The sequence below is a fragment of the Pristis pectinata genome, chromosome 4, assembly GCF_009764475.1.
Source record: "Pristis pectinata isolate sPriPec2 chromosome 4, sPriPec2.1.pri, whole genome shotgun sequence".
Lineage (NCBI taxonomy): Eukaryota > Metazoa > Chordata > Chondrichthyes > Rhinopristiformes > Pristidae > Pristis > Pristis pectinata.
This window is the reverse complement of record NC_067408.1, coordinates 103,788,591-103,816,108: the sequence shown is the minus strand read 5'-3', so window position 1 is coordinate 103,816,108 and position 27,518 is coordinate 103,788,591. Positions and strand designations below refer to the sequence as shown.

Genomic DNA, 27,518 nt, shown 5'->3' with positions numbered 1-27,518 from the left:
GTGTCTGCGTGGGTTTCCTCCGGGTGCTCTGGTTTCCTCCCACATTCCAAAGACGTACGGGTTAGGAGGTTGTGGGCATGCTATGTTGGCGCCGGAAGCGTGGCGACACCTGCGGGCTGCCCCCAGAACACTCTACACAAAAGATGCCTTTCACTGTGTGTTTCAATGTACATGTGAATAATAAAGATATCTTATCTTAATTTTGGCCTCCTTGCCAAACGGAAGCAGGCCATAGAACCCTTGAGCTCACTCTACTATTCAAGGAGATCACAGTTGATTCTTTATTCTGAGCCATTCTCCAAATCTTATGATTTCCTTGGTGTCCAAAAATGTATAGATCTCAGCCTAGAATATACTCAACAACCGACCCTCTGATGTAGCGAATGCCACAGACTTACACTCATTTGGGCAAAGAAGTTTCTTAAAATCTTAAAAATCTAATGCATCTATTGCTCAAAGTAGCCCCGTGTTCAAATGAATGTATAATCCGAGTTTCTTTCCTTTGTTAAAAATCACTCCATTGCCGCATAGTGTTTATATAAAAAAATACTTTTATTTTGACGAAGGGTCTTCGATCTGAAACGTTAACCGCTTCGTTTCCCACAGATGCGGCATGGCCTGCTGAGTATTTACAGCATTTCTGCTTTCATTTTATCTTTTATTTACCTAGAATAAGAAGCTAGCTAATTTAGAAGACTAAAACTAAAATCATCGGCACCGTTATTTCTTTTCCAAGCTACCATCTCTCAACGCCCTCTTCCAAAGATTAGCACAGGAAGGAAACAACACAAATTAATGTACGTTGTTTTCCAAAGTAAACTTGCTCTCCTTGCCGAACGCAAAGCTCTCCGACCTGACACGTTAACTCTGTTTCTCTTCCCTCAGAATGCGAACTGACCTGCTGAGCATTTCCAGCATTTTCTGTTTTTTTGCTGTATAGTTGATAGTTTACACAGACATACGCCCCGCCCTACTACCAACGCATTGGCTGTTGCAGTTGCCCATAAATACTCTGCTGAAAAAGTCCGCAAGCATTCCGCGTTAATGGCTTTGGAGTGTTTTGTCCTCGTCAGGATACTGTAGTCTCTGCCATTCACTGCCTTCCTCCTTCTTGCCCCATCGCAATGACGTCACCGAATAGAATGTTTACATTGTAGCTGAAACTGACCGCGTTCCATGTATTGTTAAATGGTTACATTGTTTCCCCAACGTTCCGCCAGTGTCATCCCTCGGCGATTGCAACCTGCTGAACGACGGCGATCTGGCTCATCGGTGCGAGGATGAACTGCAGATCTCAGACTCTGGAGCTGACGGTGGAAGCCAGACAGATCGAGGAGACTGTGCTGGCTGTCCTCCACACCGTACTTCTGCACAGGAGCTCAGGGAAATTTCACTACAAGAAGGAGGGCACCTACTCGATCGGCACTGTGGGCACCGAAGATGTCGACTGCGATTTCGTCGATTGCACCTACGTGAGAGTATCGTCGGACGAGCTGGACCGCACGTTGCGCAGATCAGTAGGCGAGTTTAAGGTGTGCTTCGACTTGATTGTTTTGCCTTAATACAGAAAGTGGGTCCCGCATCTAAACTCTGCTTTGCTATGAAATGGGATTGTGGTCGATTTGCGGTTAAGCCTTCGTTATTGTACTTGTTCAAAGTAGCTCGATTGTTTGTAACAAACGGCATTCTTTCCATACCGTATGGAAGGCCTACAATTATCACCCCTGGTTCCGGCCCCTCGTAAGGGAAATAAACACAAAACTCGAGGCTAAGGTTTCACTCTAGGGCAGGGCCACAAGACAGCAAACTGAGGTTCCGTCTGCTCTCTCAACGTAAAAATGCCGCACATTCAGGCCCCATCCGTTTTGCACTGGAGCGAAATATCGACTCGGATTATGTTCTTCACTTTGATATGACTCTCGATATGACCTTTGGCTCAGAGACAGGAATGCCACTGTTTTAAGATTGATACAAAACCAGCTAAAGTAATTTCAGAAATGGGGGAATAGAAAATATCAGTTAGTCCCTTTTGTTACCCGTTTAATATTGGAATACCAGGTGCAGTCCAGACTTCTTGGCCTTAACAGGCAGCATAGCATGGAACGGGGAAGTATGGCAGTAATTTGCGTTGAAATGTTATTTGTCCAATTCCGGAGGATTTGGGATTTAGTCCTTAAATGTGTGACAAGTGTTAGCACCTTGGGCCAATTCTCCGAGATATCAGCATCTCCTGTAGTTGCTTTTCCTTTTTTGGGTGTGTTAGTGTCTTATCACTTTGAAAAGTTTAAACAAAAGGCCATGCCTCATAATGAAAGACACCCTCAAACTGAAGAGATGAGGTAAGAGATTATAGTTCCCTCAAGGTCTTTGAGCAGATTGTAGACTCTATGAAGGACTAAGGAATTGTGTAATTTTAAGGTTCTTAAAACTGATGGCATTGAAGCACACCCTTACCATAATGATGAAAAACAACTTCCATTTATTTAGCACCTCCAATGTAATAAAACACCTCCTGGGTCTTCACAAGTGCTCTACGAGATTGATGTAGAGGTTGTACTACAAGGAAAGTTTGAGGGGAGCTAAACTCACTGGGATAAAATATGATCCCAATGGCACATACAAGATTCTGAGAAGTGTTGACAAGGTGAATGCCATTCCACACCTGGAGGGTCAAGAACATGAGGACGTAATCACGGGAAATGTTGTTTATTTTGGAGTGAGACGAGGAAACATTTCTTTTCACAAGGGATTATAAATCTTTGAAATTGTCTACTTCTGAGGGCTGTGGATGTTTATTCATTGAGCATGTTCAAGGCTGAGATTAGTAGACTGACAAAGAACAGTCCAACCAAGACCTCAACGGTGAAACAGGCGGACAAAGTTATTTCCAACTCAACGGCAGTGAAGGCAGATGAAGGCTGCAACAAATCCATCAGCTCCAATCGTCATGGTTTCCATGCCATTGGAATCAGTTGGTTGATTTGTGAAGAATCGTGTGCCTTTTGTAGTGCAACATCAAGTACACGTTAAACAAATACACGCACAGGCGTCTTCGCTCTGTGGGCTACTCCTCAAGTTTTTCGGTGATCGGGGGAAGGCTACAGGAGCAGGCAATGTGATGGCTGGAAGCTCCTAGTCAAGAACCGGCTCGAAAGCATAAGCCACTTGAGAGCCCATAAATAGATGAACTGAACGAAGACCATCATCCTCGACCTCGAGGGATAGCCACGACGATGACGAGTAGACTTCTGGACTCTGAAAGAAGCAGGCAGTTTGGAAAATAGGCTGAAGAGTGGACAAGACAAAATGGATCAGCTGTTTGTACGGCAGAGCAGACCGGACCTCCTACTGCTTTTATTTTTTACATTCTCAAACAGAATTTGGCAGCAAGTCACAAAGGTGATGTTGGAACATATGAAGCTTGGTCAAAAAGGTCGTTTTCAAGGAGTGCTTGTTTTAAAGGCAGGAAGAGTGTCTTCACCATGCTTCTCAACTTTAAAAGAAAGTTAAAGAAGATTTGGAAAAACAATTAACTGAACAGCTCTGATAAAATATCAGATAAGAATATAACAGTTGGGCTGACTTATTGCTCTGTTACAAATATGGCAATAAAATGTCTTTACATTTCCCTGTACTCAATGCTGGAGGAAAGGGGATTGACTCATACCCTGGAGTTTTGGAAATTTTAGAGACCGCAGATGCTGGAATCTAGATGAGAACCACGATGACGCTGGAGGAACTCAGCAGGCCAGGCAGCATCCGTGGAGAAAAGCAGGTGGTCAACGTTTCGGGAAGAAGGGTCCTGACCCGAAACGTTGACCGCCTGCTTTTCTCCACGGATGCTGCCCAGCCTGCTGAGTTCCTCCAGCATCATTGTGTTTTTCATCGGTTTTGGTAATTTTGATGTTTAACAAGTGCCGAGAATTGACTGTGACCACCGTGGAGTCACCAATCCTCCATCTTATTTTCCTCCTCCCTGTGGGGAGGTCTTTTGCCATGTGGAACAAGTGTAGAGTAGGCAGAACCTTGAGGCAATTTCACCATTCAAGGACACTCTCTACCTCTATTTCATTGACCACTTCCTTTCCCCATTTCTTTACTCCTTGACTCAATTAGCTAACAAAATAATTTATAAAACTGAAATAAAATGGAATCTTAATCCAAATAGTTTAAATTAAAAACTTAACGTCTTGGGAGGCAAAACCTGCTGTTTATCATTTCAGGGTGTGGCATTATAATGCTTTGAGGCCTCATGTTTGCAGTCTGACATACATCCGCCTGTGCTTTTCACTTTTGAATGCAGGGAGTTATGCTTTAATGTGATAGTTACAATCCTAAGAAACCTGGTGTTATAGAAATTAATGTTGTAGCAGAACAGGCTGTAGTTTCCTTCAAAGCACAGATTTAAACAGGTTTTCCTGATTGCGCTATAACCAATGGGTCAGCGTAAGGCAAATAGTGTTCACCAGTCCATCAATTGCAATATAACGATGTGTTTTAGCAGATATACCTGCAGACCTCATCTCAGTGGGGCAAAAGCAAAATACCCTCTACTGTCAATGGGCCTGGCTTCATAGGTGTTGCTCACAATTAAACATCCAAGGGCCTGTTTTCCTTTCCCCAGCAGATGTTCCAGTGCATTACTGTGGGGATGCTGCATGGTTAGAGACGCCTTTTCTTTTGAGCCTCCTTCAAATGGATGTAAGCCACCCCATGACAAACTTTGGAAAAACAGATGGGAGTCGGGGGGGAATGAATATTACTGGTGTCCTAGCCAATATTTACCCCTCAATAAAAATAACAAAAAAAATGAGATGTATGGTCATTACAACATTATTGTTTGTAGGATCTTTTAGTTTATAAATTGGCTGCTTGCTGCTTTTTCTACATTACAATGGTGACTGTACTTCAAAAAGTACTTAACTGTCTGTAAAGCATGAGGGGATGACGGTAGCCATGGAAAGCAATTCATAAACTCAAGTCTTTCTATTTAAGTCCAGAGAGTAAAGTCAGATGGGAGACACTCTGTTCCTGTTTGCCCAAAGCGATAATTGTGCACGTATCCTAATGAATCCTAAAGAGGGTGAATGATCTCTGGATGACTTCTTTCATGCCCTCTTCCTCATCTAATTGTGAAACCCCTCAGTACTGGATGGAAACTCCAAACATAATAGCAATCAAACTTGAGATTTTTGCCTACATGATTTAGAAATATCCTAAACCTTGAATTCGAGACATCCTGCAATAAGATTTTAAGCTAATAATTGGGATTTGTTGATATTCTGGAATGATGGAACCTATCAACAGCCTTTTGTCATGCTTTTCTTTTCTCCTTCAACTCTAGGATGCTCTTCGTAACTCTGGCAGTGATGGGAGTGGTCAAATTTCCCTGGAATTCTACCAGAAGAAGAAGTCACGCTGGCCGTTCTCCGATGAGTGTATCCCATGGGAGATGTGGGCCTTCAAGCTCAACGTGGTGAACTTGGCCAATGAGCAGGAGAGGCAGATCTGCAGGGAGAAGGTGGGCGAGAAATTGGGCGAAAAGATCATCAACATCATAGAGGTGATGAACAGACATGAGTACCTGCCCAAAATGCCCACACAGTCAGAAGTGGACAATGTCTTTGACACGAGTTTGAGAGACGTACAACCCTATCTGTACAAAATTACCTACCAGATCACTGATTCTCTTGGAACATCTGTTAGTACCACCATGCGGAGGTTGATCAAAGACACCCTGGCTTTATAACCTGGCAAATAATTATCAGGAAACACCCCGTTGCACTTTTTAATTTACTTCCTTCCCCTAGCAGTCTGCTTCTGGTGTTTTATTTCCTTCAGACAACTTTGGAGTGTCTGTCCATTTAAAATCCCATGAGCTGTGCTGTGCAATATCTTTCAAAATTTTATTTTGTTTGTGTTGCCCAGCATGAAGGTGATTTATTATTTTGTTAAATGCTCAAATAAGTCACTGGAAAAGGCTCTAGAAAGAAGTGTTGACTCTGATCTTAGCTGATGAGAATTCCCCTCTCTGGTCTTCTCTGGAAAGTATCCTATACATATAGTTCACAGACAAGGAAATGGTCAGTGACGTAAGCCGTGTCATTGAGAGAAGATAGCCTACCCAGTATTCATTCAATAGGTGGCCATTAAGAGGTGGTTGCTCGCAACTATGAAACCGTGCCCTAGCATTAGTTTTCATCTTATGGAGAAAATATAAGAAGGGGAGACAGAAGAGTAGCTACAAATCATAACGATTATATGTAAAGTATTAGTGGGGCTATAGTATTCTGAAGTTGAGTTCAGAGATAATGTTTTAATTTTCAAATCATCTTCTATGATAAAACTAAATAAACAGGAAATCCATGTGGATTATTTATTTACTTGAGTGTTTAAATGATTTTAGTTAGTGGCTCCAGGTGGCTCACCTAGACGGCGTACAGGTCTATTGCCATTTGTCACCGTGGCAATGATTTGCACACATTTAATCTCACAAAAGAAATTGGGAAAGGAAAGTGGGGAAGGTGGAACTTGGAAAGAGAATGCCAAAGCATCGGGAATGGCACCGATGATGGAGCTGGTTTAGTGGTAAGGGTCAGTCACTCTCCATGTTATTGTCAGGAAGGCCTTGTGCATTCCCTGTGTTAATTTCAATCTTGTTTTACATACATAGTGAATATATTTAATATATGACTTAATGCTGTGAATACAAATTAGAAACAGTTTCCACACTAGAAAGGTTGATGAGAAAGAGGTCCTTTCTCATAAGCACAGTAACCCAGAGCCTCTCTTAAGCTATTGAGAAACTGAATTTCTCCTTGTTTGACCTAGGGGGTACCCAATCACTAGTCAGGATATATTGTCTCCATCCATGGCTTGGCATATTCAGGAGGGACTGCTGGAGCTTATCCAGTTAAAACTGCCCAGCCCTTGCAGCACAAAGTCACTGATACAGAGACAGGCCCAGCCTATTTTCAGGGTTAGATGGAGATCCAGTTAACACCTAGCCCACTATACCACAAACAAGGTAGGTTTGTTGAGGTTTGAGAGCTTGAGATTCACTTTACTGCTTGTGGAGAAGCTGGATGTGGTTCCACAATTCCATTTACAAGCATGCCATCTTAAAACCATTTCTGCTCCAAAGATATCCCTCCTCCCTCCAACCCAAGAATAGTCACTAGTTAATCACTAGGCAATTAACAAACATGGGGGTGGCATAGGAAGTAGAAGACACCATCAATAATCTATGAGATTGAACAGCCATTATCTTGCATACTGTTAAACGTTGATCTCCACATCTCCAATTGATAACCAATCTACAGCTTCATGCCTCACTGGAGGTGTATGTTGGAAGTTGCCAAACCTTGGCAATGAGTGGATATTCTCATACATAACCTCCAAATCTGGCTTCTCCAGCACCTTTTACACTCTACTGAAGGCTGTACTAAGATGTACAATAGTCCACATTTGGTTGTGAGCTTGCCTGTGTTGAGTTATCTCATTTCGGTTGATTTGCAACCAGGTGTGTTACAGTTGGTCTAGTGGCCTTGGGCCCCTGAGCCCCTGAGGAGGCAAAACAAACACCTTTAAGTGTTATCCACACAGTTGAGGCTTGCTGATGAGCAGGCTGCTATCATGCCAACCCTGCAGCCTAAAGGTCTATTTTGGGCAGTTGCACGAAGAATGATTTAGATGTTGTGGAATTATAAACACCAGAATGAGCCAGTGCCTTCAGAAAAGGAATGAAAAGTCGGGGCAGAGTGGGAACATATGCCTAAATTGCAATTTTTTTTTAAAGAATAAACAAATATTCTTGCAGAGGTTAACAACTTCACCAAGGCAGACATGCGCATGAGACAATGTTAATTGTATGATTTTTGCTTTAAATGTCATGCAGAAATGACACATTACTTGAGATGTATAAACAGGATTTGTAGAGCACAACAAAAACTGTAATAGGAATTACTCAAATTTGATCATTAAAGATATTTCTGGGTATTTAAGAATATGTAATTTTTCTTTTGAGAAAAGAAAACTCAACTCAAACCATCAGTTCTGTACCAAATAGTTGGATTTAATTCAGAAGCCATATTTGGCAACTGTATTGGGGACCGAACATTTTAATTACTTTTGGGCTAATATTGAGTATACCGTAACCTTGGGTCTAGGCAATTTAAAGTTAAGAACTATTGACCTCAAAAATCTGTGGTTGCAAGGACGATCATAACTCTCAAGATGCATTTTTGTTATGCATGGCTGATTATCTTTTCAGGCAGTCCTTTGGGATGGAGGATGACTTACTTCCACTGCAGTTCTGTGGTTCTGAGGTGGCTAGTGAGGCCAGAGGGGGGAGTTGCAGACCACAGGGAAAATGGTGGCTGACAGAATGAGTGGTTGTAGTTTGTGAGGTGGTGCACTCCTGCCCCTCGTACAGGCCTCTGTGCTCCCAATGCAGGACCTTGAGTTTCTCAATCCACCTCCTCCACGCTGAGCAGTTACTGCCCAGAGATTCCCAGCCATCAATGGGAATGTTGCATTTCTTCATGGAACCACAGAGCACGTCCTTGAATCTATTACTATGTCCACCTGATATCTTCCCATTACAAAGTCAGAATAGCGTGTCTGTTTCAGGAGCCAGGTCTTGGGCATGCAAATGGCCTGCACAATACAGCTGACTGATTGTAGCCAGGGCCCCAGTGCTGGGGATATTGGCCTGGGAGAGGACACGAACATTGGTTCACTTCTCCTCCCAGTGAATTTGGAGAATTTTTCACAAGTCAAAGTTCATCTACTGATCTGTTCTTGCTGCACTATACTGACCTCCGACAATTAAGGTTCACAATTAAAGTTTACAATCAAGCAATCTAGAACAAATAAAAGCAAAAAACTTTGAATGCTGGAAATCTAAAATAAAGAGAGAATGTTGGAAATATTTGGTAGGTTAAGCTGCAGGTCTGGAGAGAGACACAGGGTTTATGTTTTCATGACAATATTCATTGGAACAAGGTAAGTAGAGGTGCAGTTCAGCTATGTTTTGGCTCACTGAGTAGGCAGGTATCTGTGGGTAATTAGCATACACTCCACTGCAGTGCTCTACCTCAGCTAAAACTTCTGGTTTTGAAATCGCATACGAGGAGTCAGCAAGCTTTCCAGACATGACAACAATTGAGAGCTTGAGATGTGCCGCTTAATCAAGCTGAATCAGCTTAAAAAGGTGAAACACTTTCTGAGACCACCTTTTAATCCTGGGAGAGAATTAAGGGATACCTGGAATTAATACACTTCTAGTTTCACTGAGTTATTAGCGCAAGAGTCCTGAATTGGTCTTGTTATTTAATACTTGGCTCTCTGTGAGACTGGTGTATTCACTACGACAGCTGACTTTTATATCTCAGATATCTGATACGTTTTGTCAGCCTTGACTCAATTGGTAGTATTATTACCCTGAAAGAAGTTTCTCAATTCAAGTCAGCCTCTAGAGACAAATTGAAAAATCAAGGTTGGCACTCCAGTGCAGCAATGTTTCTTTCAGATATTAAGCCCAGTTCTGTACTTCCACTTGGCTGGATAAAAGGTTCCATAGCACCTGATCAGTTTATTCTTTAAATTAGAACATTAAAAATATTATCCTGTGCACAAGTTGTCTTACTGCATTCCCCATGTTACAATAACTCAACTTCAGAAAATAAGCTGGCTGTAAAGTGCTTTGGAACATATTGATATGGGTGTGTAAGGAGATCTTTTGTTTCTTTCATTCCCCCATTTCTGATCTTTTTGCTGTTGTTCCTCCTACTAATCTAACCATTCCTGATCTTGTACTGTGGGGGCCTAAGCTTTCCTTTGCTAGTCTGTGTGATTGTCAAATGCTGTTGAAGCTAACCTGTGGTTGCAGGCTGCTTGCCCACTTCAGTTCGGTTTTCCATTCCACTGCTTACTGTTTCAGCCTCATCTTCCCTTTCCTCATTATCAGTCACTGCAAGGTTTGAATAATATCAATCTTCTTTACCTCTTATCACAGAACTTGGTCTTGAAGTATTGCAGAATTAAAAAGGTCCAATGTACAGCATTTGGAGTAAAGCTCTTCCTGTTCTAAGCCAATGTTATACAACATCTATGTTTGTCCACATCCGTTCTCATTATCAGCTACCCTGAAGGCTTGTCATTTTGCTCCTAAATTGGGGGCACTTTCTGTCACTATGAATTGAGCTGATTCAATTTGATCCTGAGCTAAGCTTTCACTGCATATTCTGTCACTGGGACCATTTCCTTCCAGTTCCATAAAACTACCAATCTCTACCCTTGCCTCAGCTTAATTGCTAATGAACCTCTCATCCAAGCTTTCATTACTTTTTCAGTGCTATCCTGTTCAGGTTCCTATTTTTCATAAACTTGAGCTCAACCAAAACTCTCCTCCCGACATCCCAACTCAGCTGTCCTTTTCGTACATCGCACCTATCCTCACCAACCTGCATTGCCTCACCAACACCTTGAATTTAAAATTCTAGCATTCAAATCCTCCCATAACCTCACCCCATCTTCTATAACCTTCACCAACTCAATGTGATCTTTGCACTCTAACTCAGGCCTTTTGTATATTGCCAGCATCCTTTCATAATCCATCTGCATCTACAACACAAATTCTAGAATATCCTTTAAATATGTTGCGTCTCAGTGCTTTTTTGACCAGGATTTGGGCCACCCATGCCCATCTCTGTTCTATTGGCTTAGGTTCTGGCTGATTTTCTTGTTGTAAAGTGTAAGGAACTTAACATATCAAAAATGCCGAAAACAAATTGTCAAGAGATCACAAAATAGGATTGATGGTGCTATGATTGATTCACATGCACATATCCATGTTCTAACTAACGTACTGGAGTGTAATGAGCATGCACACCATTTGATTTTGATCTCTCAAGCATCCGTAGAGCTGTTATTATTGAGACAATTCTTCAAGACCATTTTGTTTCAGCTTTCTCTCTTCCATATTAAATCTAGGCAACCCGGCAACCTCCAAAACTATATCCGAGTGGTTATTAAGAATGAGCTCTGGGAACTGAATATCAGGAACCTACTCAAAGACAAGCAGGGAACGGCCTCTGATCTTGCTTCAGTTTCCATCAGCAATACGTTATAAACTAATCATCTCAATCTCAGACCGAGTAATAAGTGAGATAGTCAAGCTCCAGAGGTACTACAGATATCTGGCAGCAATGAGCAGTGTTACAATGAAAAAGTCAGTTGTGAACCTAAGGAAATGCCTAAGGAAGACTTCACAGAGGCCTTCTTCAGCACAGAGTGTAAATCAGAATAATACTTTAGGTTAAATAAGTTAATATTGTAATAGTTAATGGAAAAAAGGAAAATATATATAATAAATATGATATAAAAATAAAAACTATATCTATACATGTAGAATGGTACTCTTCATATAAACAGTGACCACAAATGGAAGGGACTTAAGAGTACAATAGAAACTTGATAGAATCACTTGGATCAAGTTTGTTTTAATGGAGGGAAGACACGGTTGTTTGAGTGGAGAAGAAGCCTGGTGCACTGAATCAGATCTTGGAGTCTTAAAAAAATAAACTATCTTTAAAATTTCCCCTTGAAAAGGCAAAATCTATGAGATATTAAAAAAAATCAAAATCTATTAAGTATGGAAACAATTCATTTATTACCATCTCTTTATAAATGTATTACACAAAAGACACTGAAGTTAAGTGGTTAATTCGAGAGCAGAACAGTCAAAGCCTAAAGCTATTGGTTAATCTTTGGTGTCTGTGTGAACAACTACTACATGACAATGTACAATCGTTTTGAAAATAGTGCTTCAAAATAACCACACTTCATTTACCAGTTTAAAAAAAACCCTCAATTTAAATGTATAAACTTTCAAATCCAGGATGAATGAATCCAGGACAAACAAAAAAGGTCCAATTCAACTTAAAGACAAAGAACTTAGAGCTTTGTACAATTTTACTTCATGCCTAAATAGACCAAAAAAAATCACAAATGAGACTCTTTTACATGTCAGACTTTTGCAGGTACCTTTCTTGACCTCATTAGCATATAAATTTATAAAGTAACACAATACTATCACTAATGTGTATGAAAGGGTACAAACAAGTTTCCTTTAAATGAAGTCAACATGTTCTGAGAGAGAGAAAATAACACAGGTCAAAATGACCTGAAGTTTAAAATACATTCCACATGATCAGTAGTATATTCTAACAGTAAATTTTGCAAATGGATACTGGCATGTAATGCAATCATTGTAAATACAACTTGACATGCAAAAAACCTTCTCAAAATCTAGTCATAATGTATTCTTTTAAGTAATAAATTCACCAAAAAAGCCTGGTAAAATATTGACTGCAAAAAGATTTAACAAAGAATATTCTGCAACAAGATTTTTTAGTGAGTTACATTTTCTTTACTGAATTCTATGATACGAAAAGAGCTTTTTATTTATTTTTTTCCTCACCTTTCCTGAAATTTTGCCTCCTGCCACTGAGCGATAGCTTCACAGGAGCCTTGCCCATGTGGTCAATCTTCTTTAGTGAGCTTAAGTGGTTTGCAATATATCTCCACTCAGGCCCAAAGGTGATAATGAATAAGAAATCTGGTAGACTTTCCTCACTCAGCCTAAGTGTCATGTTCAGGTACAGTTCACTACTGTTACTCTTGTCTTCTCTTCCAGCACAGATATATAAAAAAAGTAGGCTAAGATCTGCTCTTATTCAAAACAGTAATGATTTTGGGAGAAGAGATCATTTTTATCAAAGACCTGCAAATTGGTTTGAATCAGTTTAGGAAACTGGAACAAGACAGTTAGTTTTACAAAGGCTGCTCTCAAGTCCAAGTGAGTATCATATGTGGATGCCATTATTCACTGAACCTGCAGTGTTTGCATACGCATACAATACACACACAATAACCAAAAGAACAGGTGGAAAGCAAACATGCGGCAAACTAAATACTCACCCCTCCAAAAAAATTAATTCAATGACCATGTTAACATTCCCTGTATTTGCCAAATTACATTTATGAAATTTGGAAATAAAATTAACTGAAAGTAATGAAAACACGATCCTAGAAATATACAGGAGGTAGGCCAGCTTGGAGGACAAAGACAAAATGAAGCTTGAATCTAATGAAGGGTCCACTTGTAACATAAATCTATCTTACTCTGCCAGATGTTGTGCATTATCATCATTTCCCATGACTTATTTCAAATCCATATTTCCAGGTTTTGTAGTTTATGTATATCAACAACTTTTTTTATTATTATATAGGGTTTACAATCTGATAACCAGTAACCAGTGATTTACTCCAAACATTGTTTTTTCCCCAAATTGCAATAGCGTTTTTGAACACTCTTTAGAATAAAGAGTTAAAATTTTAACCAAATAACTGCTAACAATGTTTGTACAGATTTATGCCTGATGAGAATATATCTTTTCAGTTTTTTTGGGAAAGCAAAGTCCTTCAGGACTCCAAAATCCACCTAACTCAAAACTGAATGTAGTTTTTATTTTAAAATGTTTAGTGTTCATACAGGAAAGAAGGTGACAGCTGCATTTAACCATCGATTTTCTTCAAGTACAACCTTAATTTTATTAACTTTTTAAAACATGAAATAAAACATAAATCATCAAACTGCAGTTAAAATAAAATATCCCATACCTATTCACGGGAGCATAATTAGCAGCTTCAATGCAGATTCATGCCCACCCCTCACCAGAGATAGCAATTCCTGCCTGAAGATGTGGACAATCAACTTTCCATCATTTCAGTCAATATTTTCAGCCAAGTAGTAGGAGGTGCAAACAAAATCCGTAAAAATTATACATATTTAAAAAAAATTCGAGATGGGAACAAAATGAGTTCAGGAGGGTGATAAAGTTATCCAAATGATAAACTCTTAATTTCTCTTTGGTGAAAACCAGATGCCTCCCCACCATGCTTCAGTGAGAATGTAGATGCCGTCCTTGTAGTAAAGAGAAACACAAAAGGCATCTTACCCTGACCTACCCTTGCTTGTGTTATCAAGCAATGGCACTGTGACAGACTTGGCAATTTTTCAATCTCCAGCTGTGGTGCAGGATCAAAGGCAAGTAAACAAAAAAAATTGGACAATAAGGCATTTTCTCTTTTCTCCCACCCTCCCTTCACATAGTTTTGTAAACTAGTTTGCGTTTACTTCCATTCAAATCATATGTACAAATTTCAGTTTTTCTTGTTATACAGACTATCTAGCGAATACTTCAACAATTGCATTTGATTTCTGATTTTCTTGCACTTCTCAATACAAATGGGGAAGATAGCACAACCACTGATTCAGAATTGGGTGCTTCAGATAAAAAAAAACATCAGGCAGAAAACTCCCGATGTTATTTAATGGAAACATAATTAGCTAAGCTAGTTGAATTTAATGCACCTCAACTACAAAAGTCAAAACCTATAGTGACAAGAATTTATTGCAATGTTATTGTTTGAGAGTTCAATATCATTTACTATGGAGGTGGTGTATTGTGAAAGCAACATGTGAAACAAAGGTAGATTAGGGATTTTCTCTTTTACATAGCTCAAAACTGAACAGAGCATAGGATAGAAGCAAGGTGTGGCGTGATCACTGGCCAAATTCAGAAATGTGCTCTGCTCCTGATAATTTCATTGAAAAGTTCAATCACTACCACATATAAAACATGAAGATGGAAAAAGAAGCTCATTTAAAAAATATATCCTGTTTTGATTAGGCTATTAGTGTATGGACAAATTCACAGACCTAGACTATGCAAAATTGGGAAATTTGGCAAGAGTCTTGGGAATGGGGTTTCCATATTTGAACAGCAATCTCTCTTCCAAGATGATTTTAAGCAGCTTTGACAGGGAACATAAATAAGCAACAAGTTGATCTGGAGTTTCCTATCTTTCACTTTCACCTTGTCGTAACAGAACACTGAAAAACTGTCAAAAAGTCAATTGGAGCATGGTTGTAAGAACCAAACTGCATGATAAACAGCACCTTTCTGAAAAGTCTTCATTCAATGTGAATCTTTTAAAGAAGAATACATTTACCCCTTTCCTGACAGGGAAAATTAAAATCCAAACAGTTATTGAAAAAAATGAAATCCAGCTATTATGGTTGTCTTTTAGAAACATAAAAGTTAATTTTAAAAATAAACAAGTCACTGCACAATAATTCAAAGAAAATCTAATTCAAAAATGTTGCGCTTACAATAGTAATTCTGAAAAATATCTATGAAAAATCTTAGTACTATATATCAGGTCCCAAAATTAATGACAAAAACCTTATTGTTACTGCACAGGCAAACAGTATTATTTCATACACACCATAGTTACTTATCAAAGTACAAATGCTGCAATACATTCATTAATTTTCTGGAAATTAAAACAGTATATTAAACCTGTATTACACTCACTGTGAAGCCTATTTCCAGGCACTTGGTTATTAGTCACCCACCTATTTATATGCAATGAATCAGTCAACTTTAAATTACTGAATTCCATTGAACTATTTGCTTGTGAGTTTCGTTGTGAATACATTTGACAATCACCATTAAGTACTCACAACTCCATTGCAGTGAGTGTAGTGCCATCTATTGTGCCGTAGTGCATTCTAATCTCTGCCTTAGAGCACCAGCATGACATTTTTCCACAGCCACTACCTTGAGTGCAAATTTATAGATAAAAGGTACAAATAACACATAAAACTAAGGATGGATTGCGGCTAACTTAATTTTCATTTAGGAACCTGGCTGGTATAACTTTCGTTGCAGGCCTCAAAAAGGTGGAAAGTGCTAATTTATTTCAGTGCCCAGCTGAAACAGCACTTCATCATGACCGCCATCCATATATAGTCTCAATTAGTTTTAATTAGATTCTTTAAGAGAGAGTGAAGTGTGCCGTCAGATGTATCATTCTAAATTACATATACATGTTTATGTGTGGCATCTGTGGCATAGTGCTGTCCCAACATCAAATTCAAATCTTATGCAATAAACTAGTTGTGAAAGGGCCAATGTGGTGTTGGTGAACACCAATAAAGTCAGGACTCAACCCAAAACATTGACCATCTCTTTGCCTCCACAGACACTGCTTTACCCACTAAGTTCCTCTAGCAGTTTGTTTTTTGCTCCAGATTCCAGCATCTGCAGTCTTGTGTCTCCAAGTCAAATTTGAAAACAGATTCATATTTCCAAAGGATAAGAGTTATACTTGAAGATATAATGTAGAATGGAAATTGACCAATGAAAAAGTTATAATATGTTATTCAGTATAAATATAGAAAAACAAAATTTCATTAACCCAAGAAGGATCTCTAGTGATCTGTGCTTCGAAATATTTTGGGATGTATCATCCCAAAGCATTGCTAAAACCAGAACAGAACAAACATTGCAATAGATTTCCTCAGCTATTTTCAAATGTCAATTCTGAAAAATAAAAATCCTTTACAAAGAGTTTGAGTTCATAAAAGACTATAATTTGCACCACAAAAATCTTAAACAGTTGACTTAAATATTGTAAAAGATAAATTTGAAATCAAAGAAGAGGTAATATGATTAAATTTGGAGTGTTTACTCCAGAAGTCCTCAACATATACAAACACTTTCTCCTTAGCCCATATCACCCATATGTAATCCATCTCAATTTTGCCTCAAATCGTACAAGTTTTCCCTCTTCCCTTTCTCTACCAAATGCAATATTAGGAGACATCTAACGATTTTGCATTCAAGGCATGGTAGCACATCCCACAGAAATCTTCAAGTTGAAGTCCTACCCTGGACATGCAAGCACCAACATCTAGGCTGATACACCACTGCAGGACTGAGGGAATGCTGTTGGAGAATCTGCCTTTCTGGTGAGATGCTAAAACACAGCCCTATCTGCTTTCTCAGATGGATATATCAGATTCCATGGGATTGTTTCAAACAGTAGGGGTGTTTTTTTCAAAATTCCTAGCCATGCTTGTCAATGTCACTAAAATTGAAAATATAGCCAGTTGTTTGTAGGAACTTCCAGTGTGCCATCTGGCTAGAGATTCAACACGTTATAAGACTTCAAAAGTATTATGTTGGCAGCAAAATATATTGGGAATTCCAAGGTTGTGGAACGTGCCATAGAACATAATTTGCAGACACTGGAAACGTGTGATTTCACATCTCTGACCATTTAATTACCTGTCATGCATAACCAGATATCTGACTTCTACTTACAGCAACAAGGTGGAACATCAGTTAAGATCCTATTCAAATAAAACTTAGTTATTTTAGGCAACCCACATTTGGATCTAATGGTACATTGCAATAGAATTTAAATCAGATGTAAAGGACAAGCTAGAATTTTTACTCTGCAGCCTAAAAAGTTACAAATGCCTTACGGAAAATTGAGTTTTATAGAAGTAAATCAAGATTATTATCTAATGCTTATTACAACACAGATACCATTTGGCCTATCAGGTCCATGCCAGCTCCAAGCACAGCAATGTCATCAGTCCCATTTCCTCATTTACCTATAACCCTACAACTTATTTACTCTAGCTCATCAACTTCCTATTGATTCCATTTTTCCCACTTACAGTGGTCAATTAATCTACCAGCACGTCTTTGGGATGTGGGAGGGAACCAGAGCACTTGGTGAAACCAGATGGTCACAGAGAGAACATGCAAACTTCAAACAGGTATTTTTCTTTCATTTTTCTTCGGCATCTCCAGTATTGTTTTAATCCATACTCCAATTATTTAAGAGTCAACTTTCTAAAATAGCTGTTCGCAAAATACCAAACCTGAACTTTGTCCATATTCGTTCCACCTCTGCAGTATCCAACAACTCCTTAAAAAATGATCCTTGTACCTGGAAGCTTATTTCACATACAATCAAACCTCTCCAATAAAGAGTTGTTCAATATCAATCCTAAAATTACTTTTACGATTTGTTTAACCCATAGTTGTATACCTATACCCTAGCATTCTCAAATGGTTTTGCAAGATTAAAAGGCCTCCTTTCCAGGCCAAAATGCCTCAAGTGTTTCTTCATAACCCAGAACCTGATACCGAGGAACAGCCTAGGGCTCTCTAACACTTTGCCATCAATACCAGAATTTCTCTGTTGCTTCTTGGATGAATTTCAAGGTATGGTCTAGAATTTATGGTCCGACTAGAACTCTGTGCACTTTGATTACATATTCTACTAAAATGTACCAATAGAACCAGAAACCTATGTACGAAAGTTTGTTAAGGACTATTAGACACAACACTCTAACATTGATGACTCCCATGCTGTGACATCTCTGTGGCACTGACATTGTATTTCACAATCTATTGGCATTATTTGCTTTCATCTAATCTATTCCTTCTGGAATGCCTTCCATTCTTGAAAATGTTATTTGCAATTCCACAAAACCATGTTTTGTCATGTTCGAATTATTTTTACATTAAACTGTTAATTAAGCTTCCTGATATGTAAATTGCCTAATGCATCACGTTTATCCGTTGAGATATAAATAAAAAACTAATCATTCAACTTGGTGTTAATAATGAAGAGCATATTACAAATATTTTTTAGTCCAGTTACGTAGGAACTTCTATTGGGAGCTGCCATCACTACAGTACTTAACTTGAAATTCCGTAAGTGTTAATCACAAACAAAAGTTGCATTACCAGCAAATATCTTACACTAGCAAAATTAAACTAATATTGCCTGTTTACAAAATAAGACAAACACTTCGAAGTTCGATCATCTTTTATCCACTTTTTCTCTTCAATATTAATTCCATTATTAGGACTGAAATCCAAGCATGGAGTCTGAGGAGACTCTTTGATCTATTAGCAATTGGGAGTCAAAACTTATGGAAGTTACAATAACTTCATGATATATAACATTGATTCTTGATTAATGAAATAGTACATTCTGGAAATAGAATATAAAAAATATATAAAATCTTCCAACATCATTCCCTGCCGCATACTTCCTAACAAGAGCTAAAGGATCCATAAACAAAATACTGTAAATGCTGGAAATTCCAAGTAAAAAACTTCTCAGGTCAGGCCGCATCTGTGGAGATAGTTAACGTTTTAGGTCGAGGACTCTTCATCAGAATTTGTAAAATGTAAGAAAATAAACAGATTTTAGTTGTAGAGAAAGCAGGAAAGAATGGAGAGAAAGGGGGAAGGAAAATGATAGGGTGGAGACCAGGAGATAGTGAATGATATAAGTGGTGGTGCCATCTGAAAGATGTTAAAGTCTAATGAATAATGAAACTACGTTTAGCAGATGCAAATAAACAGGGACGAGTGAAAATTGGTGATGAGTAGACAAGTGAAATCTGGATCTGGAATTAATGGGTAACTTCATGCATCAATAAAGGAAACAATGTAGTGACCAACTGCCCACGATATTCATGTGTTAAGAAAATAATTGTAAAAAAAACTGCATGTTAACATAAGATGTTATAAATCAAATTTAAAAAAATCAAAAGGACAAATTGGATTAGAGTGGATGGGCAACAAAATCATCATGAACGTGGTGGACTGAAGGGGCCATTTCTGTGCTGTACAACCGTATACTTCTGTACATTAGTTAAAGAAATACGTTGTGAAATTTTGGTACACAATCTTTTTCCTCCAAGATTAAGCACACCATGGAGGAAAAAAGTAAATGACTTTTCCCAATACTTTTCATTACCAGATCTTGCAATAACACTATTTATCCATATTTGGAAAAACAAATTAAAATATTTATTGTATTCCAGAAACTTCTAAACTTCTATGCACCTAATGTGTGTTGAACTGAGATTGCAAATGCAATCCCAAACTCTACTTCACCAACAAGTGAGGAGAAGTTTTCAGGATTAGATTTTGTTGGCATTCAAAAGTTGAAGCCTGTATTTTCTTTTTGCAATTAATGGAAAATTTTACTTAGCTGCAACATTTGGTGCACACTATTTATTGCAATTAAAGAGGCAGGAGTCCTGTCATAGTATATTGATTGAAGACATTTGCACTATTTTATCACTGTACCAAAATCCTTACAAGATACCTCAATTAATTTTGGTTCTCCCTGGTGAACTGGCCAATATATATCCATCAATCAGCATCAACAAACAAATACTTGGTCATTATTTCACTGCTGTTTGTCAGAGGTTGCTGTGTGAAAACTTGCTTCCATGTTTCCTATATTACAATGAATGGCTACAAACTGAAAGTACTTCTTTGACTGTAAAGAAACTTTAGATGCCCTGGACAAGAAAGGTGCTCTAAAAACACAAGTCTTTCTTTGCAAATGCTGACTGTTTAATTGCATAATTTTCTGTTCTTATTTTGGAACTTTAGCATTTTGTATATTTTCTTTTGTTCAGAGTAATCTAACCTCCTCTTGAAGTTCAATGAGTTGAGAGAGCAATGACAGTCTTGATATATAAATGTATAAAGATATCCGGTCACCATGGGTAAAATCTGGTAATGTTAATAATTTAAAAAGTGCAAATGAAATCTATACTACAGTGCAACCAAACATAATGATCAGCTACAGCATTTATGACAAACTTCTCTTCCTGCGATCTACAATAGGATTGTTATATTCATCCCCTCTCTGTCTCTATTTCATGATTCAGTTTACTTATCTTTTGCCAATAGGAATGCTTTTTACTTCTTGTAGATTCTTTTCTGCAGTTGTAAACAAAGTGCATCAATGAACACAACTGTCTAATGCCAACCAGGGCAGTAATATATATACTCCTAAATATAGGCTATTATTACTCCTCAGTGTAACACTGCTTTCTTACTTTCTGGATTTGGGCCAAGTGATGGAAGATTAACCAAACTGAAAAGAGAAGCTAGTGCTGAAAGTTAGCAGAAACAAAATATTAATTATGAAAGCATCATTGTCCATAAATAGTTAATGATTTCAGCCAGTTTTGGCTTTGTTTAGCTGACTGGTATAGACTTTTCTTCAGTTTACTCTGACAAATTACATTCTAAGCTAAGAGTGGAACAGTTTTATTACTACGAGAAGGGTCTTTTTAATTAAAAAGACTATATTTGGCTCTAGAATTCCAACCTTAAAAGCAAACTGTTAACAAAGATTATAAGGAATAATATATAGACTTCTGCTCCTTGTTTACTACAATAAATGACATCTACCTGGAAATAAGGATTTTAAGAAAATTAATTCTATGTTGGTGTACAAAGTTAATTAAATCAAAAATTAAGTTGAAAAAGTCCAAAGCAGCAGACTATATTGTCCTTTAAAGTAATAATTCTGATAGTAAATGCTTAGCTACAATGAAAAGTTGAACTACTTGATTTCCTCTTGTAACAATAAGATTAATTTGAATTTTGCACTGATAATTATGATATTACAGATATTAGCAATAGTCCTGCCAATATTAATAAAAGCTTTCTAATTTTCTAATTGGGTGGGATGAGAAAGACTTATTCTGGTCCTTCGAATCATTTTAATGTAAATCACAACTGGATGCAAATCAGGAAAAACAGAACTGTTATGATTTTACTGGTCTGGATATGCCAGTATGTTTTCAATACAGTACTATCCCTACAGCGGAATCCGGTCATACAATTCATATTTGAATGTCAAACAAAGGCTAACCAGATGTCTTTCTATTAGTTCCATGTTAAAAAAAAACACTTTATTACACAAAACATACTCATGACCTGAGGTGGAGGATATTGAATGACAACTTCAGTCACTGGCAGATTCTGTGAAAATTTAAGTTCTTAGAACCTGGCACAAATTCAATGGCCAATAAGCTGTCCACCCTCCTGCATTACACTATTGACCTTCCTGAGTATACTCAACAAAAACAAAGTCAGTGTAATGCTCCATTTTCCGTGCCACTGCATTTCACTGTTACCTCAGATTATAATAAAAATACAATTAATTTATTACAAATTGGCCTGATCGGACATTTTGTACATAATTCTGAAAGACATATCCTCTTCCATGATCTCATTTATCGTCATTATTAGAAAATCACTATTTCACTAACTTTTGAATTCACTGTAATAGACTAAAAAAACTCAGTTATTAAGCAAACAAACCTGAACATTGCTTATCACACAAAAGAGAACTAGCGGTGGGAGTATGTGCTGGACTAAGCCCATTCTACTGTTCCCCATTAAAGTTCCTGATATCATTTTTCGACATACACATGTGGTGAAGGAGGATTAATATGGTTCTCGGACATAGTATTTGGTTCCTTTCTCACATCATTTGGAACTTCCATTCGTTGTCTGCTAATTTTGGTCCTGGTCACAGCAATTTGTTTTTAAAAAGAATGTCACTGTGTATTTCAAATCTCACAATGGAAGCACTTTTTCTTCAATAGGTACAGTATAAAAATTGTTGAATGACTGTCAGCACATAAATGAAGATAATATTTATCCCTCTCTGGCTGGAAGTTGCAAACTATATTTTGGAGTTATCTCAGTTAAAATACCATTGCTTGCAGTAGCTTCTCATCCATGGTACTAACTGGGAAAGAGTGATTGACAACCAAGCTTCAGTTTCTTCTCCAATCTCCTGACTGGTTTGCAAATCATTTCTTGTAGGAGATCCCAATAATTCCAAGAAGCTTTTAACTAGTTAAGTCTACACTGATTGAACATTGAATTGCAATACATACCATAGACCACTGTGTTCATAATCATACTTTTGCTGTGCTGAAAAAATAATGCAACATTCTATTTGAATCTAGTCAAACTATCTAATAGTCAATCTGTCAAAACAACTGAGCCAGTAATTGTTATTGAGTTGGTGCTAATGGAATAAAATTACTTTGATATTACTGAAGCTTCATGTTATTCAATTTTAAAAACACATGATAAGCAGCCATCTCAATGCATCAACTGGTTCAGCAGTATTAATGCAGTTCTACTTAAATGATGATTCTATAATACTGGTAAACTCCCATCACATAAAAAATGCTTCCATTTAGCACCGGAGTAACAAGAATGATGGATTTTTTTTAAAAATTCTAGACATTTTACTTCCTTCTATCAGTAATACCAGCTTTATATATTACTTTACAGTTTTCTTACCCAACTTTTTTATTTTACTAAATATTTGGAGAATGAATTGTACATTGTATTGCCTTATATTTAGCCTATGCTCTTTGCACCTTATAGATAAATCTAGTGAAATTCCACAGAAATCACAGGAGACAAATCTTGTTTCAGTTGTGCGTCTGTTCATGGCTCCACAAACTGAAAGCAGTCTTGAAAGTCCTGCGGCAGAATTTGCACATGAACGGCCTTTCAAAGGTAGCTGCTGCAAGAGGAGGGGCATGAGAAAAAAGTGTATCTGATGCCTGTGGGCTGCTGGACCTGTCCGAGTGATTTGAGGGGTGTTCAGGCTCAGGAGAGTGCTCTTGGGGCGGTGGTGGGAGTGGTGGTGGAGGGGGAGGAGGAGCACGGGAAGGACTCCTTGCAGGTTTAGAGAATTCAAGATGGTCTGTTGACTGAGAAATATGAGACTGGAAGTGGCTCCAGAGACGGAAGTTGGTACGGAAGGCTTTATGGCAAACGTGGCAAATGAATGGCTTAACAGCACACAGCAATTCCTGATGACGTTCCAGTTGCTTATGTATCGTGAAGATCTTGCCGCATTTTTCACACGGCCAAAGTCCACGTTCTCCTTTGTACGTTAGGTCCTCTGGTTCCCCACTGCAACTGTTTGATTCAGAGGCTATGTCTTCCAGATGGATGGGATTAGTAGAGCCCTCATCAGGAAGATGATTATCTTTAGTGTTTATATTTCTACGACTAGAGACACTCAGATCTTCAGGAAAGCAAGAGGAGTCTTCAGAATCAACATACATAGGTTCTGAAGAATCACTGCATACTTCGTCATCCTTTGAAGTACTTGGGCTGGCTATGGAGTTGTCTCCAACTTCAGTCTGAGCTTCTTTTGGCAAGACACCATTGTGACATATTGGATCCAAGCAAGACTGTTCTACTGGAGCCATTGTATTTTCATTGTGGACTTCGATCTGATGACGCCAAATGCTGAAAGAGGACTTAAATGTGCGTTTACACTCTAGGCAGGTTAGTTTCTTGTATTCGCACTGACTTTCGTGCTCTTGCTTTAGTTCTCTGGAACAGAACCTAAGGCTACAGTAGCAGCACACAGTAACATTCCTACAAATCCTCTCATGTTTTGTCTTCTCTGCCATTGATGGCATCTTGGTATTACAGTGCTCACATTGATGTTCAATACTATCTTCACTCACATTTTCAGTAACACCTTGTTCTTTTGACTTGAAAGCCTTATTGTAGAGCTTGCAAACAAAGGGCTTCTCACCTGGGTGGGTCTTCATGTGTTGCCTATAACGCGACAGGAAGCGAAACAGCTTTCCACATGTTGTGCAGATGTACACACCTTTGGTTGCAGACTTTAAATTCTTTTTGAATCCTTGTTCTGATCGTAGGCCTGGGTAACTATGAGAGATCTGCTTGCGTCGCAACTTGTGAAAAAGGGCCTTCTTGATCTCCCTTTCACGTATCATATCACTCAGTTTCTTCTGAAATTTTTCTTCTGAAACTGGACTGGTGCTGGTAGCTGCTGACGGATTGATAACCACTCCATGTTGTGTTTGGCAGTGTGTCCAGACTTTGAAATTGGTAAGAAATCTCTTGTGGCAGATATCACAGGCATATGGCTTATCTGGATTATGGTACATGTCAACATGGCGGAAAAGGCCTGCTGTAGATCGGAATATCTTGAAGCAGGTCCTGCACTTGAATTGCTTACCAGTTACTGCTGATTCAGGATCAGAATATTCCTCCTTATTCTCATCAGTCTTCAGTAGATCTGGATTAGCATCATCTGTAGGAGGGCTTGAACTTTCCACAAAGCTTTGTGTTATATTGGGAGAATGTTGGAAAGATTCTGATTTCTCAAAGGAAAACTTTGCATTTTCAGCCTGGAATCTTCTCTTCACTGGTAGCATTGATGTTCTTCTGTTCCTCTCTACATTTCTCACTGAGAATTCCTTACTGGTAGATGGTGAAGTTTCTCCCACAGTAACCCGAATAATATCAGAAGTATCCGAGACAGGACTACAAGGTTCTGTTTTTATTTTAACAGCTGTTGATAATGAGATGGCCTCAGCTTCTGCAGGCCGAGATACACTGAGTTGTTTTGGACGACAAGTCTGGCCAACCTGAGGCTTATCGTTTTGAAGTTTTTGCTTCATTGTATCTGCATTCAACAGCTTTTGAGAGGATACATCGCAAGCCAACTCTACTGGTTCATGCTTACACATTGATGATCCGTAGTTCACTTTTTGATCAAGAGAAGAAGAGTAACAAGGGACTTGACTATCCATTGACAACGACCTCCTAAGCAGACTTTTTACTAGTGGACCACTGCTGACAACACTCTGGCTGTTAGACTGCAATCTTGGAGGTTGAACTGTGGGCCCCACCTTGGTATAATATAACAAATTATTCTCTTCCATTCTACCAGGAGTTACTGTGTGCCCAGATTTTTGTTGGGAATATGCAAATCCTGTAGTTCCATGAAATGAGAATGCAGGTGTTAGTTGTGGCCTAGACAAGGGCTTTCCATTGACCAAGAGGTCAGTCAGACTTTGCCTTGTATCAGAAACTTTGCCAGTGAAACTTGAAGTGCCATCCACACTCATGGAACTTTTCCTATCCCACCAAAATCTCACCCTACTATTTCGATCTTCCAGAGATTTGATGGTTTCCTGGTATTTTGTGTCACCTAAAGCACCATGCACATCCTTTAACAGAGGTTGTCCTTTATCATCCAACAGATGAGTTGTATCAACATCTCTGGGCACAGCACTAGAACTTGCTCTTAGGGCATTCATCACAGATGAGGATTTAAAACTGTGCCTTGTTTCTTCCTCTGATGTTTCCTTTTTCTGAGTGGAATCCCCACCTTTTGCTTCAGACTCAATGTTATTTTTATCAAGGTCATTGCGACTCTGACACACAATGACACTCCGTGGCTGGGAGCTACTTCCATCATCAGCTTTACTCAGCTTTTTAATAGGACTTGGTGTGCAAGAAATCTGAGGTGTCTGTGATGGAATGCTGGTTAGAAAAGAGATACCAAGGTTGCCACCTAGATCATGGATGGCTGCTAGACTTTTCTTCTCTATGAAGAGGGATGAAGAGTAGATGTAATTCAGAACGTTTTCAAAAATAGGTGCTTCACAGAGATCCAGCTGGAAGACTGACTGGCTCTCGTTCTCTTTCTTAGTAAATAAAGCCCGAAAGTAATCACTGCTTGCAGCCAGAACATTCTTATGGGCCCGGAATTTGTGGTCACCAACAATTAGGACGACATCACACAGCTGGCCTTTTAGACGATCTTCGTTGAGTGCACTCAGGAGAGAGATGGCATGTGCTGGATTGATGTAGTGAAGTAATCCTTCCATGGTCTATTCCACCTGCAAAAGAACAGAACAATGAACGTCAAACATCAAAAAAAAATGAGAATATAGCAGTTCAAATTCAGGTATACCAAACACAGAAAAAAACATGTAGATCTACATTTCAAGAAAGAGCTTGAAGAGATCTCAACATTCTCTATCAAACACAAAGACAAATCTACAAGTGTGCTACAGAGCACTATTAACTAAGCTATGCAGGAACAGTGATATTTGCAAATCAGGATGACATCTACTTGGAGCCTGATTGATATCCTTGTCCAAATTAAATGTCATATATTTAGGAAATGCTGCAGTGCATTTTATAGTTGCAATTGTAGGAAATGGAGAGAATAAACTTTTATGCTAGTGGATGGAAAATGAATCAAGCAAGCTACTTCAACCATTCAGTTCTTGAACCAACCTGCAAAACCCTAATAACTATCTCAGTATTGCAATAATATGATCACTTTGACCACATTACACTCTATTTTTTTGTTCTAATTGTGTTCTTTCCTGTAAAAATTATGTATGATTTATGTTTTTCTTGTGAATGTTGCATATCTGATGCTATGTGCCTGTGATGCTGCTGCAAGTTTTTCATTGCACCTGTGCATACATGTACTTGAGCATATGACAATAAACTCAATTTTGACTTTTTTTTTGTTCGAGATGGTGTTGAGCTCCTTGAATATTATTGGAGCCACTTGCATCCAGGTAAAGGAAGAGTATTGCATTATATTGAACAGTACAGCACAGAACAGGCCCTTCGGCCCACAATGTTGTGCCAACATAGCTATTCCCTCCTACCTACAGGATGCCCATATCCCTCTATTTTCCTCTCATTCATGTGCCCATCCAAGACCCTCTTAAAAGCCCTCAATGAATTTGCCTCCACCACCCTATCAGGCAACGCATTCCAGGCATCCACCACTCTCTCAGTAAAAAAACATATCCCTCACGTCTCTTCTGAACCTACCCCCTCTCACCTTAAGTGCATGCCCTCTGGTATTGGATCTCTCTAGAATGGGAAAAAGATATTGCTTGTCCACCCTATCTATGCCCCTCACAATTT

At 38.6% G+C, this 27,518-nt stretch overlaps 2 protein-coding genes across 2 annotated transcripts in view; one reads left to right on the top strand and one right to left on the bottom strand.

Annotated features, from left to right (window-relative positions):
* The first annotated feature begins 628 nt into the window (after window positions 1–628).
* atg101 (autophagy related 101) lies at window positions 629–8,001 on the top strand. Its single transcript, XM_052015022.1, has 2 exons — window positions 629–1,532; window positions 5,345–8,001. The coding sequence occupies exons 1-2, from the start codon at window positions 1,281–1,283 to the stop codon at window positions 5,747–5,749; spliced, it is 657 nt and encodes a 218-aa protein (XP_051870982.1). The 5' UTR covers window positions 629–1,280; the 3' UTR covers window positions 5,750–8,001.
* Window positions 8,002–11,694: 3,693 nt separating this feature from the next.
* zbtb21 (zinc finger and BTB domain containing 21) overlaps window positions 11,695–27,518 on the bottom strand; it is a 50,914-nt gene continuing 35,090 nt past the window's right edge. Inside the window, exon 2 of the mRNA XM_052015007.1 lies at window positions 11,695–26,464. Coding sequence (XP_051870967.1) covers window positions 23,216–26,452 — 3,237 coding nt within the window. The 5' untranslated portion in view covers window positions 26,453–26,464 and the 3' untranslated portion in view covers window positions 11,695–23,215. The remainder of the gene's footprint in view (window positions 26,465–27,518) is intronic.

What these genes read in the sequence shown, in the direction of transcription:
- atg101 (XM_052015022.1), top strand. Translation starts at nt 1,281, where the DNA reads ATGAACTGCAGATCTCAGACTCTGGAGCTGACGGTGGAAGCCAGACAG. An exon ending in GATCAGTAGGCGAGTTTAAG is followed by an intron (nt 1,533 to 5,344) that starts GTGTGCTTCGAC and finishes CTTCAACTCTAG; the next exon opens with GATGCTCTTCGTAACTCTGG.